This window comes from Lissotriton helveticus, chromosome 10 (assembly GCF_964261635.1).
Source record: "Lissotriton helveticus chromosome 10, aLisHel1.1, whole genome shotgun sequence".
Classification (NCBI taxonomy): Eukaryota; Metazoa; Chordata; class Amphibia; order Caudata; family Salamandridae; genus Lissotriton; species Lissotriton helveticus.
This window is the reverse complement of record NC_136071.1, coordinates 708,963,848-708,979,177: the sequence shown is the minus strand read 5'-3', so window position 1 is coordinate 708,979,177 and position 15,330 is coordinate 708,963,848. Positions and strand designations below refer to the sequence as shown.

The 15,330-nt window shown below is 42.9% G+C and overlaps 1 protein-coding gene across 4 annotated transcripts in view; it reads right to left on the bottom strand.

Moving 5' to 3' along the window:
* Window positions 1-15,330, bottom strand: part of RBM33 (RNA binding motif protein 33) — a 667,388-nt gene that overhangs the window by 381,187 nt on the left and 270,871 nt on the right. For all 4 annotated transcript variants that reach the window (XR_013601648.1, XR_013601647.1, XM_078663257.1 and 1 more), the window contains exons 8-9: window positions 13,343-13,551; window positions 8,884-9,076 (exon numbers count right to left, since the gene is read on the bottom strand). Coding sequence is in view for 2 of the 4 variants with exons in the window: in XM_078663257.1 (XP_078519383.1) it covers window positions 8,884-9,076; window positions 13,343-13,551 (402 nt within the window). In the remaining 2 variants the exon portion in view is untranslated. The remainder of the gene's footprint in view (window positions 1-8,883; window positions 9,077-13,342; window positions 13,552-15,330) is intronic.

The following is a 15,330-nucleotide window of genomic DNA, read 5'->3' as shown; positions in this document are numbered from 1 at the left end:
TGCACAGGCCTCACAGTCCCTGGATTCGTGTTCAGGGGACAAGCAGAGGTTGCACACCTCGTGTAGGTCCTTGTGTGGGAACTTAGCACCACACGTTGGACATTTTTTGAATGGAGTCCTTTCCATGGACCCCGGGCTGGACTACGTCGAGTTTCTCGTAGTCGTCGTCCTTCGAACCGCGTCGGTATGGAGTGAAGTCGCGTTCGATAACGATACCGTCGATTTGGAAAGGAATACGCGCCGGTTATAACCTTCTTTGTTGAAGTCGGTCCGGAGCGCTTCGATCCTCATCCGAACCCGATGGCGGAAAAAAACAATCTAAGGATGGAGCCGATGCCCATGCGCACTAACACCGAGAGGAGGAGTCACCTATGACGACAAAGACTTCTCCAGAAGAAAAACAAAGTGCAATCATCCGAGCCCAACACCAGATGGCGATCTATTCATAAATGTACCATCTGCAGCCCATATGCCTCGAACCTAGGTCTTCTACCGACGATATTAGACTTAAAGTTTTGTGTTTGCCAGCTAGCTCAGAGTTCACTAGAAACTTTCTCGAATAGGCAAGGAGGATTTTAACCTCCCTGGATAGACAAGAAGGGATTTAGTTTCTGACAACCATAGAACATGACAACTTTGCTCTCCCCTAATCAAGAGTGAATCTCTAGAGTCGTGTGAAAACAATAGACAACTTATTTTACTCAGTCAGTACGTGCAGTCTTAGTTTCACCAGTTTGTAGAGAAATAAGAGATGGGCGTGGTTCAATAAAAGATGTTATTTATTGATCAGTCTCTTTTCTCATACAAGAGAAATGAATCGCTATTATTGCAATACTTGTAGTTAAGTAAAGTGCATACAGTAGAGACAGAATTATAAAATAATACTGTAAAAGCATTGATATGGTTTCTGAGCCATATGATACTTTAAAATGGATAAAATAGATACATACATATATACATTTGACTAATCATACTCAACTGGTGCTTCTAACCACGCCTACCCCAGTGTACCTGACCTAAGCCTAATACGTGGGCGGGAGTAGATAAGTAGCAGTTTAAGTTAGTTTTGCCAAGGGACTGATTCGAGAATTCTCTGCAAGGGGTTATTCAGTTCTGTACCTGAGATCTAGAGTGATGGAGGGCTGGTATCTCTTATCCCAGGTCTTGATATTCCAGCTGCCTGCGAGGGCTGCTTGGAAGCGCCGGAGCTGGATTTCTCGGCAGGAGAAAGGCAGCGTCTCGTTCTCAGCGCGTCAGGAAGGCGGGGCAGCGTCTGTGGGCTTCGCTCTCTGCTGGGCTCCTCAGCACGTCTCGCTGCTCCGATCTAGTCACCACCGCATGTGTTTGCTTAAGGCAATGTCGGTAATATTTATACCTGAAAGGTGCCGAGATTGACGTAAGGATGGACATATATACGTCAATAAGGATGTCATATGAACGGGCTCGTTCGCACATTCTTTGCTGAAGTTCTCGGTGAAATCAAAACAATGGCTATGGGAATTTCCCAGGTCGCTGTAGGTTTGATTTGTTTTGAGAACTCCGTATGCCTTATCAGGGGCTGGAGGAATATCGCTTTTCTAATTAGATGGCATGCGTTATGACCTAATCAGATAACGCGCTTCTGTGCCGTGGTGTGGCTTAATCAGATAACGGTTTTTGCACCGTTGGATGACTGCTAGTTAATTATTAACCAAACCAGGGTCAGGAATAGGGGAATCGATACAGTACCTATAGGAATACATCACAGTTAATGTTATTGAGACATGTTGAGCGTGCGAATACCATAAGGTGTCATGGCGCTAAGGTAGGAATTGAGGGTTTGTCCTTGGGATAACCTTGACCATGTGGATTTGCATGTATGGTTCCTCAATAGTTGACGCTTGTAGTTCACTTACTCAATGTACAGATGTTACGGCTATTAAGAAGGCAGTCTTTATGGTGATGTATTGGAGTTCTGCTTTGTGCATGGACTCAAATGATCCTGTCATTAGCTGTGTTAGGACTGTGTTTAAGCCCCACATCGGGCTGGAGGCTTTCTTAGGGATGAAATCCTTTTGGACCTCTCAAGGAATTTTTTGATGACTGGTGCTGTGAAGAAACGTTGACATGAATTTCCCCTGGTGTAGGCTACAATTGTGCCAGGTGCACCTTTAGGCTTGAGCAGTTGATGTTACTGTCAAGCAAGTGTCTCAGATATATGAGCACTGTTTCCTGAGTGGAAATTGAGCTTAGGGTATTGTTTTTTGTGCACCATATGGTGTACCGTTCACACTAAGCTGCATAGCATTGCCGTGTGGTCTGTTTTCTTGCCTCCCTTAGTATTTCCATTGCATTTTGCGGTAAGTTAAAGTGTCCAAACTATGTATTCAGCGCCAGGCTGCTAGGCTGCGCATCGCTGGTTCTGGATAAAAGATTTGCCCCCTTTACTTAGTAAGGAGGTACTTGACTGCCTTGGGTTTGATCATTTGTTCACTGGACAGCTAAGATAAGCTTAAGTACCAGGTGTCTTGCACATTGAGGGGCTATGAGTATTAGATTTGTTTCTGGTTGTCTGGCTTTCCCCAGAACCCTTTGTATTAGAGGAATCGGGGGGGAAAAGCATATGCAAATGTCTCTGAGCAGTTTAGTGATTGGGCATTCCATTTTGATAGGTGGTGTTGAAACCTGGAGGCAAAGGATTGGTATTTCTTGTTCTCCATTGTTGCAAATAGTTCTATTTCTGGGGTTCCCCAGAGGTTGAAGACCTGTTGCAGGGTCCATTGTTTCATCTCCTACTCGTGCGAGCTGCTGTTCTGTCTGCTGAGTTGATCCGCTTCGGTGTTGTCATTTCCTGGCAGATGAATTGTCTGTAGGCTGATTTTCCTTGAATTGTCCCATTTCCATATTTCCTGAGCTAGTTTGCTTAGGGTGAATGATTTCATCCTCTCTGTTTGTTGAGGTAAAACATAGCTGTGGTTTGTCTGTTTGGATTAATACCGTCTTCCTTCCTAAGTGAGCTTGGAATGTCTTTAGTGCCAGGAATAAGGTCTTCATTTCTAGGAAGTTGAGGCGCTTTATTGAGTCTGCATTGTTCCATTGACCCCGTACCCTCAGGTTTCCTGAATGTGATACCCAACCCTTGTGGGACGCATCTGTTGTGATGGTCACTGAGGGAGTTGGTGTTTTGAAAGGTCTGCCTAGTGTTATGTTCTTGGATGCCCACCATTGTATCTCCGTCTGAACCCTTTGTGTTACAACCACTAGATCCTCCCAACTCCCTGTGGTTTGTGAGCAACTGCTGTAACGCGACTCCAGCAGAGGGCACATGTGGAGGCAAGCATGAGTGATGATGGGGATGCAAGATGCTATCATGCCCGTGATTTTTATGACAGTCCTCACTGTCAGAGACTGACCCTTCTGGTACAGGAGAGTTTGTTTGATAGCTTCTATTCTCTTTTGGGTCGGGTATGCCGGTGCAACCATGGAGTTTAATCTTGCTCCTAAGAAGGTGTTTTCTTGTTCTGGCTTTGTTGATTATTTTTTGTGGTTCATTAAAAACCCTACATTTTTGCAGTGTCGTGATCACCAGATGGACATATGTGTAACATCTTTGCTTTGAATTTGCCTTCACCAGCCAGTCGTCTATATAGGGATGGACGCGGATTCCTCTCCTTCTTAGGGGTGCTGCAACCGCTGCTGGTCACTTTGTGAAGACTCGAGTTTATCCCGAAAGGCAGGACTTTGAATTTGTAGTGAGTGTTCTTGTGGAAGAACCATAGGTATTTTTTGTGAGCTTGGTTCATGGGGATGCGTACATAGGTGCCCTTTAGATCTATTGCTGCCATGAAGTCCTCTTTTTGCAGCTGTGGGATTACTTCCTGTAGTGTTGCCATTTTGAAATGTGTGCGAATAAATTTGTTTGTGAATCCGAGGTCTGAGATAGGTCTAAGCGGGAGCTCTTGCTTTGGGACCAAGAAGTAAGGTGACTAGTTTCCTCTTGAGCGTTCCCATTTGGTCCCTTCTCTATTGCTTGTTTTTGCAGGAGTTTCTTCATTTCTTGTCTTAATTGTAAGAGTTCTGTTCCTTGGAACGTTTTCTTTTTTGGTGGGGGTTTGTTTGCTATATCTATACAATAACCGTAACGTACCACATTTAAAATCCAACTGTCTGAGGTGATGTCTTTCCCTTGACGTAGGTCATGTGCTAGCTCCTGCCTCTCACTGTTGTTTTGTGGGGTCTTTTGTTGTGGGCAAGTCACTTGGAATTTGCTCCTCCCCCTCTCAAGTGTTGTCCCCTGCCTCTTCCTCTGCCCCGAAAGGGCTGCCTGGGTTGCTGTTGCCAGGCTTGTTATCCGGACTGCTAGTTTGACTGCTGTCCACCGCCTTGAGTTTGTAGTTCTTGTTGTTGGCCTGTTGAGAAGACCCCCTTTCACGTGGGTCTTCTGGTGTTAAAGCCTCCACTCTTGAAGGGGCCCCTCTGTTGTAGGGCTCCCATAGCCCTAGCCATTTCATTGTCCTTTTTTATTTGTTGATGTGATTCATCTACCTCACTTTCAAACAGGGTGTTTCCTGTGAAGGGTTAAATTATTGAGTTTTGGACCTCTTGCTTGAAGCCGAATATTCGGAGCCAGGTGTGCCTTCTCAGCGCTGTGCCTGTGCACATTTGTCTGCTGGCTGTATCAGCTGCGTCTAGGGCTGATTTCAGGCAGGTTTTCGCAATGTTCTTTCACTCCAGAGTGATGGATTTTGCCCTCTTTCTATCCTCCTCTGGGAGTTTGATCATCAGTTCTTCGATGTCATCCCAATGTTGGTGGCAATACCTGTTGAGGAGAGAATTAGAGCAAGCAGTGCACCATTGTGTTGCTGCTTCTTTCTCCATCTTTCTCCCTACCATGTCCATTCTTTTGCTTTCTCTCTCTGGAGGTGGACCATTGGAGGAATGGGCGTTGCCCCTTCTTGCCATGGTGAAAATGAAGGAATTTGGCACTGTGTTTAACTGAATGTATTTAGGGTCTTTTGTTGAGAGTTTATATTTTTTATCCACCCTTGGGTTTACCCCTTTTGCTGAGGCAGGCTCCTTGAAAGCCTCCTTGCCCTGGTCCAGGATGCTTGGTACTTCAAGAAAGGGGTGAGTGTGTCTTCCCTGGTCTAGCGGATGGCCAGGCTGGTGCCTCCCTTGTCGGCCCGGATATCACCACTGCCGCGTCACCAAAGAGCCACCACCCAGCGTTGTTAACACAGATTCCTCAGAGGCCAGGTGCAGTCTGTAGAGCAAGCAACGTCTGTTTACAAGTCTACACAATTTCTAAAATCATAGGGTCACAGCCCCTGTACTTATACTCCAAATGTCTTTGTTCTGGAGGTACCTTCAAACAACTTTAGAAGTGCACAACACCCCCATTCAATTCCCAGCTCTGGCTCTAGACACACATCAGGGGGGCAGAGACAGCATTGTGTTGAACCCTCTCATGGAACGGATGCTTGTCATAATACCTTCGTTTTTTTTTTACTTTTCCAAGCCAACAGACTTGAGTGTGTCCAATTCAGACTTCATTTTTGCCCTTTCATTATGTGTATGATCCAAATAATGAATTGCCTGTGAAAGAAGATTTAAAATGCGCTTCTGCACTTCTAGTCTGAGGCCAGTCAGGCGAAGCCATGATGAGACTTGCACATATCCCATGGGATTAGCCAGGGCTGCCAGGCTAGAGCCATCTGCCGCTGCGATGATTATTTGGTTAGCGGCTAGACCTTCTTGCAGGATCTTCTCAAAGTTGTGTCTTACTTCTCTGGGGAGCTCTTCTGAGAACCTGGTGAGGGTAGCCAAGAGTGATCTATTGTAGCGTCCTAGTAATGCCACAACGATGGACACCTTCATGAATGAGGCAGAGATGTCACACATTGCACGGCCCAAGGAATCTATAGGTTTACTATCCTTGTCAGGTGGGACGGATGAAGACACTGCAACTGAATATGTTTTCTTGGCAGCGGCTGTAATGACTGAGTCAGGTGGAGGGTCGAGTAATAGGAATAAAGGATCTTAGTCTATAACCTTATACTTCATTGAAATTCTTGGTGGAGCTGCACAAAGGGAGGCTGGTGTTAGAAAATTTACCATAACTGGCTGGATCAGACCTGAAACCAAGTTAAGTAATGGTCTTGAAGAGGACCTATGATGCAAGATCTAAAAAAATGACTGATGAGTTTGCAACGGGCAGTGGAATACCAATGTTCAACTCGGTCGCTCCACTGACCAGCACCTTATTAAATAGGTTGATGTAATCTATGGAAGATACTATGATTGGTGTATGTGTTAGTTTATAGTCCCTCTTCGATGAGCTAGCGGATGTAGATCATGTCAGGGATCTACGTGCCCGGTGGCATGAGTGAGACCTCTGAGATCTTCAGGTAGGCATTGGAGATCGTGGTCTGGCCCTGCCTCGAGATCTACTCCTTGTTCTTGAGCAAGTTGGACGTTGAGGAGTGGTTTCTCTAGGTACTTTGGAACTTGTTGGGGTCTAGGAGAGCTGGCCTCTGGTAGATGAGCTAGAGGATACTGGACTCCTTGAGAGTTTGGACCTTGAGGAAAAGGCCAGTTGCGTACACTCCTCAGCCACCAGGGGAGAAAGGTTAATAGGAGGCTCTGATTGATGAAGGGATCTTTGCCCGAGTGCAGAGGAGTGAGAGGAGGAACCTAAAGAGGCAACTGACGCTCTACCCCGAGACCCTTGCTGTGTATGCTTATATGCTGAAGAATGCTGTCTCGATGTCAAATGGTGAGGTAATGTGGACGGCGAGGAATTGGGCCAGGATGTCGAACAGCCTCTCCTTGCAGTCAGCAGAGATTGCGTAAGTGTCTGTTTCAACATAGATTGGTGGCTTGTCGCTTGTGACGGAGCTGCTCAGTGCCTATATGCGAGGTGGGTCGCTGCCAGACACGTCTGTCTCGGTGTCAAGTGGGGCTGGGTTGCTGCTAATGGAGATGTGTCTCAACGCCTGACGGTTCCTAGCTGCTCTCGACAGAGACATGTACCTCGATGTTGAACGGTGCCTGGTTGCAGTCGATGGGGGGGCTGCGTCAGCGAAGTGTGCTTCAAGGTAGAACAAAGGTGAGAACCAGTCAGCGTAGTCTTCGTCACAAGATGCTTATATGTTGAACGAGAATTATCGATCGTCGATGGAGTGTGTACTTGGCTCGATGTCATGTGTGTCGTCGACTGAGACTTGTCTTTAGTTGAAGATGAATGAACTCCTGACTACGTGAGTTTCGGCTGCTTCTTCACAGTCTAAGGAGATTTTGTTGGAGTTGAGTATCTTGACGTTGGTTGTCGTTTCGCCAGTTGTATTGCAGGCGAAGACTGCTTTGAAGTCTGAGGCACTCTCAACATTGATCCAGACGCCGACAGGGAAATAATTGGTATTTTTCTACTGCTAGAAGTTGATCTTGCTCTGCCTTTTTCACGCCTGCTAAGTGATCTGTCTATGGAAGGAGCTTAGTGCAGAAAGGAATCTTTGGAAGTAGCTGGAGGATGTCCTCCTAAAGTTTTCTTCCTCTCTTGAAGACCATGAAGTTGGATTCTGTCTCTATCTTTAAGAGTTCTTCTGGCGAGTTACTTACAATGGTGGCAAGAATCTGGCTGATGAGTATCAGGAAAGCAAAGTATACAGACTGAATGAGAGTCAGTCGGATCCTTCTTTTTGCCACAAGCAGGATAACTGGCAAAAAAAGAGGGCATTTCTGACAGGAAAAAACTAAAATTCCAGTAAAAAAAGTATTGTTCCTCTCTCTAGGTGTAAAAAGACATTGAGTGAAGCATAAAATATTAATCCCGAGAAACAATTTCTGACAAAAAAGCAAAAAACAGAGCTCAGTGCTCCAGGATCCTCACTGAAGGAACTGGAAAAAACTGACATGTTACCTTTGGGGCATGATGGGATAAAGGAGGTCCTGGATATCTAAAAGGCACAGAGCCAGAATTACACTTGTTATGCTTTTAATGCAGCCTATTCACTAAGAATGTCTTTGCATTTCCTTGCAGTTTTTTCTCTTCAATAAAGACTGTTTTTTACCTGAAAGCTCTCTTTTACGATTTACAGAAATGCTTGAGTCTGGTAAAAGGTTTATTAATAATATTCTAATGCTTATGGCTATTGACTCCCCTAGAAGACCAACATAATTTTACTACATTCCTAAAGTAGGCAGCATGATACTTCCATTTTAAAACCTCATTTGGAGCACTGACACTTACATTGATAAAAAGGCCACTATAATGTGCCTGAAAGGTATAGGAAGAGAGAAACGTGAGTGAAATGACTTCAGAGATGTAGAGGGCAGCACAATAAGTACAAACAAGTACACTGTACATTACTCTTCAGTTATGCTCTGCATAATTGAAGAGCTTCAAACTGGACAAGAGATGGCAGTGTACAATCTAATCCCATAAAGTATGTACGATGGCCCTTCGAGGGCCAACCACCTTTAGGTGTCTGGGCAGCTGGTAGGCCATACATAAAGCTTACTTATTTTACACATTGGAGCAACTCTGGATCTGGACAGGACTCAAACACATGACCTGCCGGCCTCTTGTCAGGCACTGAGCCTAGTGAACTATCTTAAGGCATAGTGACACCATCAATTTATTCTTAACAAATTTTAACAGATTCATTTTTAGTGAGGAGATATAGCGATTTGCCTATAAATGTGGTTCTTTCTAAAAAAAATGTTAAGTCAAAAGGCTAGGCAATTGAGAATTTAAGTTTAACTACATCTACTGCTCTTGACATTTTCAAGAAATATCGGAAATAAATTATCAGCTAAAAAAACTAACATCTCAAAATTACACTGATTTTAACAACATAGACCACCCAAATAGAATGTCAGTACATGACGCAAAATATTTCCTACCTTGCACAGGAGTTACAACAGAGCCTTTGAAGTGTGGATTAATATGTATATTTTTGGGTTGAGAGGATGTGGAATTGGTCTTGTTCACTCTTGGAGATTCTGTTTTAGGATGTAAAGGAGTTGTGTGGCGTGGGCGTGTCATAGGTAGCAGAGGCTGTATCGGTTGTGGCTGGAAAAGGCTTCGTATCGGTTGCTGAAGGGAAAAAAAAGGAAAATATGTAAACAGTTGCAGGTTTTTGTTTTTTTTTTACAATCCTGGCAAGAAAGTTTCAGTATTCTTCCGATTTTGGTAGAAAAGGATATCACTTAAAACATGCAATGAATTTACAAAATCTGATAACGGGGAAATTGTGATTAGCGACTAGATGACTTGAATCTAGAGACTGGATTAAATCCCTAGGCCTGATTCGGACGCTGCCACTTATGCCTGCATCAAAAAAGTGTGCTATTTTTTAAGTTCCACAATTCAGGGCATTAAATTAATCTAACAACGAAAAATCCTGTGGAGTTCCTACATACTTCCATGTCATGCTTATAACCAGACATAAAATCTCCACATGAAAATCTTAAACGTCGAACATGTAACTAAAACAAATGCACAACTGGTCAATTCAAGGTTTAAGTCCCTGCACAGGATCACTCATCAACAACTGCCTCAAAGTATTTCAGTACACTAAAGGAATTTTAACCAGGAGCTATAGCATAAGGTCTTTGCAGCAGCACTTGTTAACTGAAGCTTCTTATGTTTTCATATGGGACCCAATAACAGCTATTAAAGCCTTAAAGGTCCAACAATCTTGATGTACGATAATTACGTTGGACATTTTGTGCTGTAGGGTTTTATACTGCACTTCTTACATTTGCATGAAATGCACATACAGGGATTACTATTACCATGTAATGGTACTCAGTTAACCCACCTGAGGAGGATGTAATATTGAGTCGACATATCAAATCAGAAAATTATATTGCAAAACAGTTGCAAGTCAGTAAGCTAATGTATTAAACTAAAGTGATTTCAACCTCTTAACAAAAGGCTGAAAGTTGGTTGCTATCTAAACAAAAAGGCGGATGCTTCATTAAAAAAAAAACACCTCTGCGCTACAAATAGCTATTTAAAACATTTTCTCTAAGGAACAAACATTTCAGTATGATGAAATGTGCGGGTGGAAATATGTGATCAAAATCCCCACCCCCTATCCCCATCGTCACCCCACAGCATCAAACCAATGCTCCTAGCCCACCACCGCTCCGGAGGAACAAATGCTCTGGGAAAACTGCAATTTGTATACAAGTTTTGGGGAAAAAATTCACTGGAGTTTTCAGCCTTCATAATTTAGGGCCTGATTAGGGGGTACATTTCAATCACTGCACAAACTGAAATTTGTGGATGTGGATGGAATGGGAATTGAGTAGTGCAATAATTATTACTACCCTCAAACATTTCACCAATAAAAAATTGTGAATTATATCGGTTGAGAGTGCCCCAAAACATATTAAAACATGCAGATTTTGGTGTAATAAATACCACAAGTGCAAGTCATGCCTCAAGACACTTTATTGGAATGCGAGGTGTTTACATCACCTGCTAAACAGCTCACCCACCGCAGGGTATTTACTGGGTGTGGTAAATATTTACCTAGTTTCTCACAACTCTGAGGATGGAAGGGTGGCATAAACTACGTGCTGAATCTTTCCTTTCAACACTAAATGGGCTGCTATCTGTTCATGCGATCAAAAACACGTGCAGTCATCTACAAACACCCACCACACCCTCTCAGTAACCCCAATAGTTGTTTTACTAAGATGCTGTATTTAATTGTACAGATTGTTTTGCCCACAAAACATTCTTAATGTTCCAGCAAGTCCTTCTACGTACTGCTAGTACTAATTACCAGATCTATCTGATTCACAAACAGTTACATCTTGACTTTGGGATAATTACTGCAATTCAATTTTTACAAAATGGTGTGCTCGGCAAAAGCAGAGGTGAGTCCTTTTATTAAGGCAATGGGACAGGCAGTGGTTAATGTAAAGTATACTGTATCAGTAATGCAGTTTATTACTGGTGTCCTTTATTTCACCAATATTTTAGCTTCGTACGCTATGTACGATTAGGTCGGTTCACACAATAAAGATCCTGAGTGGGTTGCAATTTGACCAACCTCATTAACATGCATGAAGTAGGTCACAAACTGTATTTAACACGGACTGGAGCCATCACAGGAAGTGGCCTGCTCAGTTAGTAGACCACCATATCTGTGATTGCCTTTAAAGAAATTTCTTTGTATTTTTTATTTTAAATACAATAAGTTTTCCTTAAAGGAATTGCAATTTGGAAGGGACACTCTTAGCATGCCTCTTCCAAATTGGTTGATTCAGAAACTGTTTCTAAAGCCGTGTTACGATTTGGTAAAACCTTTATACCGAATTGCAAAATGTGTCTAGTACTGAACAAAAAGCCATTTTGCTTTGGCAAACTGTTATTTTGCAAATCACTAGATTGGCGATAGCCAAATGGCTTCGAAACATCTGGGCCTTGACTCATCAGTGGTTTTTAAGCACTTTGTCTAGGAGGTGTTATAGCTCAGAAAGATGTACAATATTCGACAATAAATAAAACCATATCAACTCAATATCACGTCCATGCTACATCTTTAAAGTACATCTTTAAAGCAGAATGTACAATTTATTAACAAGTAGGTCAAGTGGCCAAAGATGCCCAGTGACAATCCGAAGGTAACTCATCTTTCAGGTACAAAGATATAACATTAAATGTTTTATGGTGTTTATGCACTTAGCATTAGGTTTTTTAATAACATTTATCCCTCTGACAAATGTTCTATTATGAGGCAGTGTTCACAAGTTCACAGCTATCTTTGAGATTTGTTGATTTTAATATAGTTACCTGTAAACACAGTCTATCAATGGGACAAAAATGCCAGACAAATAAAATTTAGCAAACTCTACTTCAATAGTCTGACTCCACGTGCAAATCAGAATACATTATCGGATGAGCCTCAGTTGCTGAGTTAACAGGAATAAGTGTAGAAAAAGTTTTTCACTTGAACAACCACCACTCAAACAGCAAGACCCTCAGCCATGTCAAACAGGTAGCGCTTCTGATGTTGTCCAGAAAGCACAAATTGTAGGTGGCTGCTGGAAATCCGGTAGTCAGTATATAATCAAAACCGTTTAATTTAAGACCAATTTAGGATCCAACCGGTCTCAGTGATGGGACCAGTATTTAGATAAATTTGAGGAATAGATTAAAAAAAGCCTGGCCCAACCAAAGTGTTGCTTTGCATGATTGAAGCCTTTTTCCAACCAGGGAGCCATGTATCACGTCCATTAATCATTGGTTCTCACGGGCTTCAGCTGCAAGTAGTCTCCGCCCACGCCCATTAAATGGTTCAAAATCAGAATAAATTCTCTATACTCGATGTCTCTAATCTCATACAATCAGAAAAACACCATTGCAAAGCTTCTGAAAGCAGCACATGAAAAGGGGAATGGGTGTGGTGTTTCACTGAGCAGGGTACATTTAATGGGGACCCTCATCGGTCAATAGACAACTCAAATTTCAATAAGTGGATTACTAAGTACACTGAAGAGCTGACTATTATACCCACCATAGAAGGATAGGAAGCTAATGTTCAACCACATACACGTCATCCAACATGGTCACCCCTTTCTTCATTTCACAACGTGGAAAAAAACATGCACACTACCTGCGCATTTCTCACACAAGGCTTGTAAGCAACTCGATTTAGGAGGGGAGTGAAAGAAACTTTTTTTGGGGCCATCCAGTAGCATAGTCCCGATATTTGGTGCAGGAAAACCAGTAGTCCTGAACAATGACACCGCTGCTCCCTCTGCCAGTCTAGTTTAAGATGCTCTCTGTATGGCCTTGAGCTTTTAATACAACCCATCTATTAATCCTATTGCTACAATGGCGACCTGCCACATGCCATTTATTCAAGTTGACGTTTTGGAGAATGTTTTCCATATTGAATTTTAAGCACGGGAATATGCATTTCAATGTAACTGCACTTGATATGTCTATCCTATGTGCGCAAGAAAGCATGTGTTGCTTCGTATGTTATGTTTCTGTGTATGTGGTGGAAGCATGCACTGCTTTGGCCTGTGACGCACTACTTCTTGGTAAGCGTGTATGATACAATACCTTGCACTGCTGGTGCTATATTTCCAGTAGCTGTTCTTTGCATTAAGAAAGTTTGCTATGTTGCTGCTTACGCTGTACATTTGAAATGTTTTAGTCAAACTTGGTAAAAAATAGGTTACATTTTCAAAAGTCAAAACAAATGGCTATGTGAATATATATTCAGATATTGCTTCCTACGCAAATTTTTTTATATGGTCAATCTAATAGTGAATACTAGGATTTCCAAAAACAAACAGTATTAACAGGTACGTATGAAGAATTATTTATAGTTACCGCAACAGAAGGTTGTGAGGATAACAAAGGATGTCTATTATCTCTTGTTCTTTCATTATCTTTCCTCTGATCCCCTCCTACTGCACGGAACTGTGCAGCACCACCTCTTCTTGCATGGCCTCCTCTTTTTCCGCCAAAACGATTATATTTACGATGCCTCTGCTGCTCCTCAAATTCCATTAATGCTGCTTTGTCCTCAACAGACAATTCTATCAAAATACAACACAGAACTTAGCTTAGACTCGTTAAAGGGTTTCACAAATGTTGCTGTAAATTAAAACACAAAAGAATGAAATCATAGCAAGATACATTACTCGCTTTGCCCGCTGTAGCCAACATTTAAATGACATTATGACATACATTTTAGCAAGTTCTTTTTGTGTTGTATTGACCACAAGAATACAAAGCATTTTAGTACAACTTCTTCAAATAACAAGCATTGCCAAAGCCAATAGGACTCGCTTAAAGCATTATTTTCTTTGCCAATGCTTTTTAGCCATGCTGTACCTCATTACGGCAGCTGTGCAGCTTGGCTATTAAAAGAAATATAAATATAGACAAGAATGCGGCTGCTGTGTTATTTTGTAGGCACATGCAAGCATTCAACAAGCTTGTTTATGCCTACAAAGGGCCTTTTTAGGTCTCGCTTAGCTTAGTGAGTACTATTGTCGTCGATTTTGCTTCGAAAGCAGGGCGGAAGCGCCAATCATGCTTCTGATTGGCGTGGGTCAAAAATGTGTGCTTCTCATTGGAAGGAAGGCATGTTCTGTTCCCTCCCTCTCTCCTGCTCACCGTGCCTGCCCGTGCAAGAGATATGCACGCCCACAGCGTCTCGTCTCTTCATTCGGCGTGGAGACAGCTTTTTTTTTAACATTGCTTTCCACCCGTCGCTTTTCTGTCCATCACTTTCCGCCTGTTGCTGCTTCTTTTTCTTTTTATTATTCCTTTACGAGTGCTTTTCATGTCATGGAGCACTGCCGTATGCCGCCGTCCCAAACCGCAATGCTAAACCCCCTTGTTTTCACAACGGCCACTTGTAGACACACCCTTCATGTACGACAGGATTCTTGGGGTTATTTTGTTTTGTGGCTGGAAAAGGTAGCGTTTATTTTTTTTTATTTTTTTTAAGATGGCATTCAAATAATTATTGGCTTGGAAAAGGGACTTAGACTTCATTCTGATTGCAATTTTTGGCGTGCTTCAAAAAGCATTTGCATGCTCCTATTGAGTGTGTACTCAGAAGTACACCCCATGGCACAATCAGGCATAGACTTAAGTGATTCCCGATCATCGTGCAATAAGTAGTCATCCCTCTACCCACCACCACCACCCCTCCCCCCCCCCCGGCCCAAAGCAGGCGCCTACTTCTGTGCTTAGAGTGAAGGTATCACTGGCAGACAACTCTCAAAAAAGGCATGTACCGGGTTGACGGAAAGTAAGTTGTTTCTTTAAATGTTTGTGTTTCAATATAGGTCTTATCATCCCAAGTAAATCATGCAAATTCTCATATTTTGCGAACACTCTCTCCCTTCCATCTCGCTTGCAAGCGCACTACACACAGCTCTGCTGCTTCTATCCAGACCCCGGATCAAAGGGCACCAGGAGCCTACTCCCACAATGAGTTGCTGCAAGCCCCTGTTGCAGGAGTCAAGGCGCGGACCGGGAGCCCTACTTTCTGGGCCGTGACCACCTCCAGAGGCAGTTCTGCACACTCTGCACCCCAGGTCAATGCATTTCACGCCCAGCCCTAGCACAGCAATCTTTACTCCCATACTAATCTTTTGGGTAATTCTTCAAAAGGGCTCTTTTCAAAAGAAAGCTGGCACAATCTCTATTGTACTACCCCATATTGGACTACATTTTTGATGCCAGTTTCAGACAAGGGTGACAGGGTCATGTTTTGGTTGACTTAATTAGCGTGGCACCGCTTTACGGATGCTGCGATTTATCTCTCAGCATTTTGGCCACTTTGGGAGTCAACACTGTTA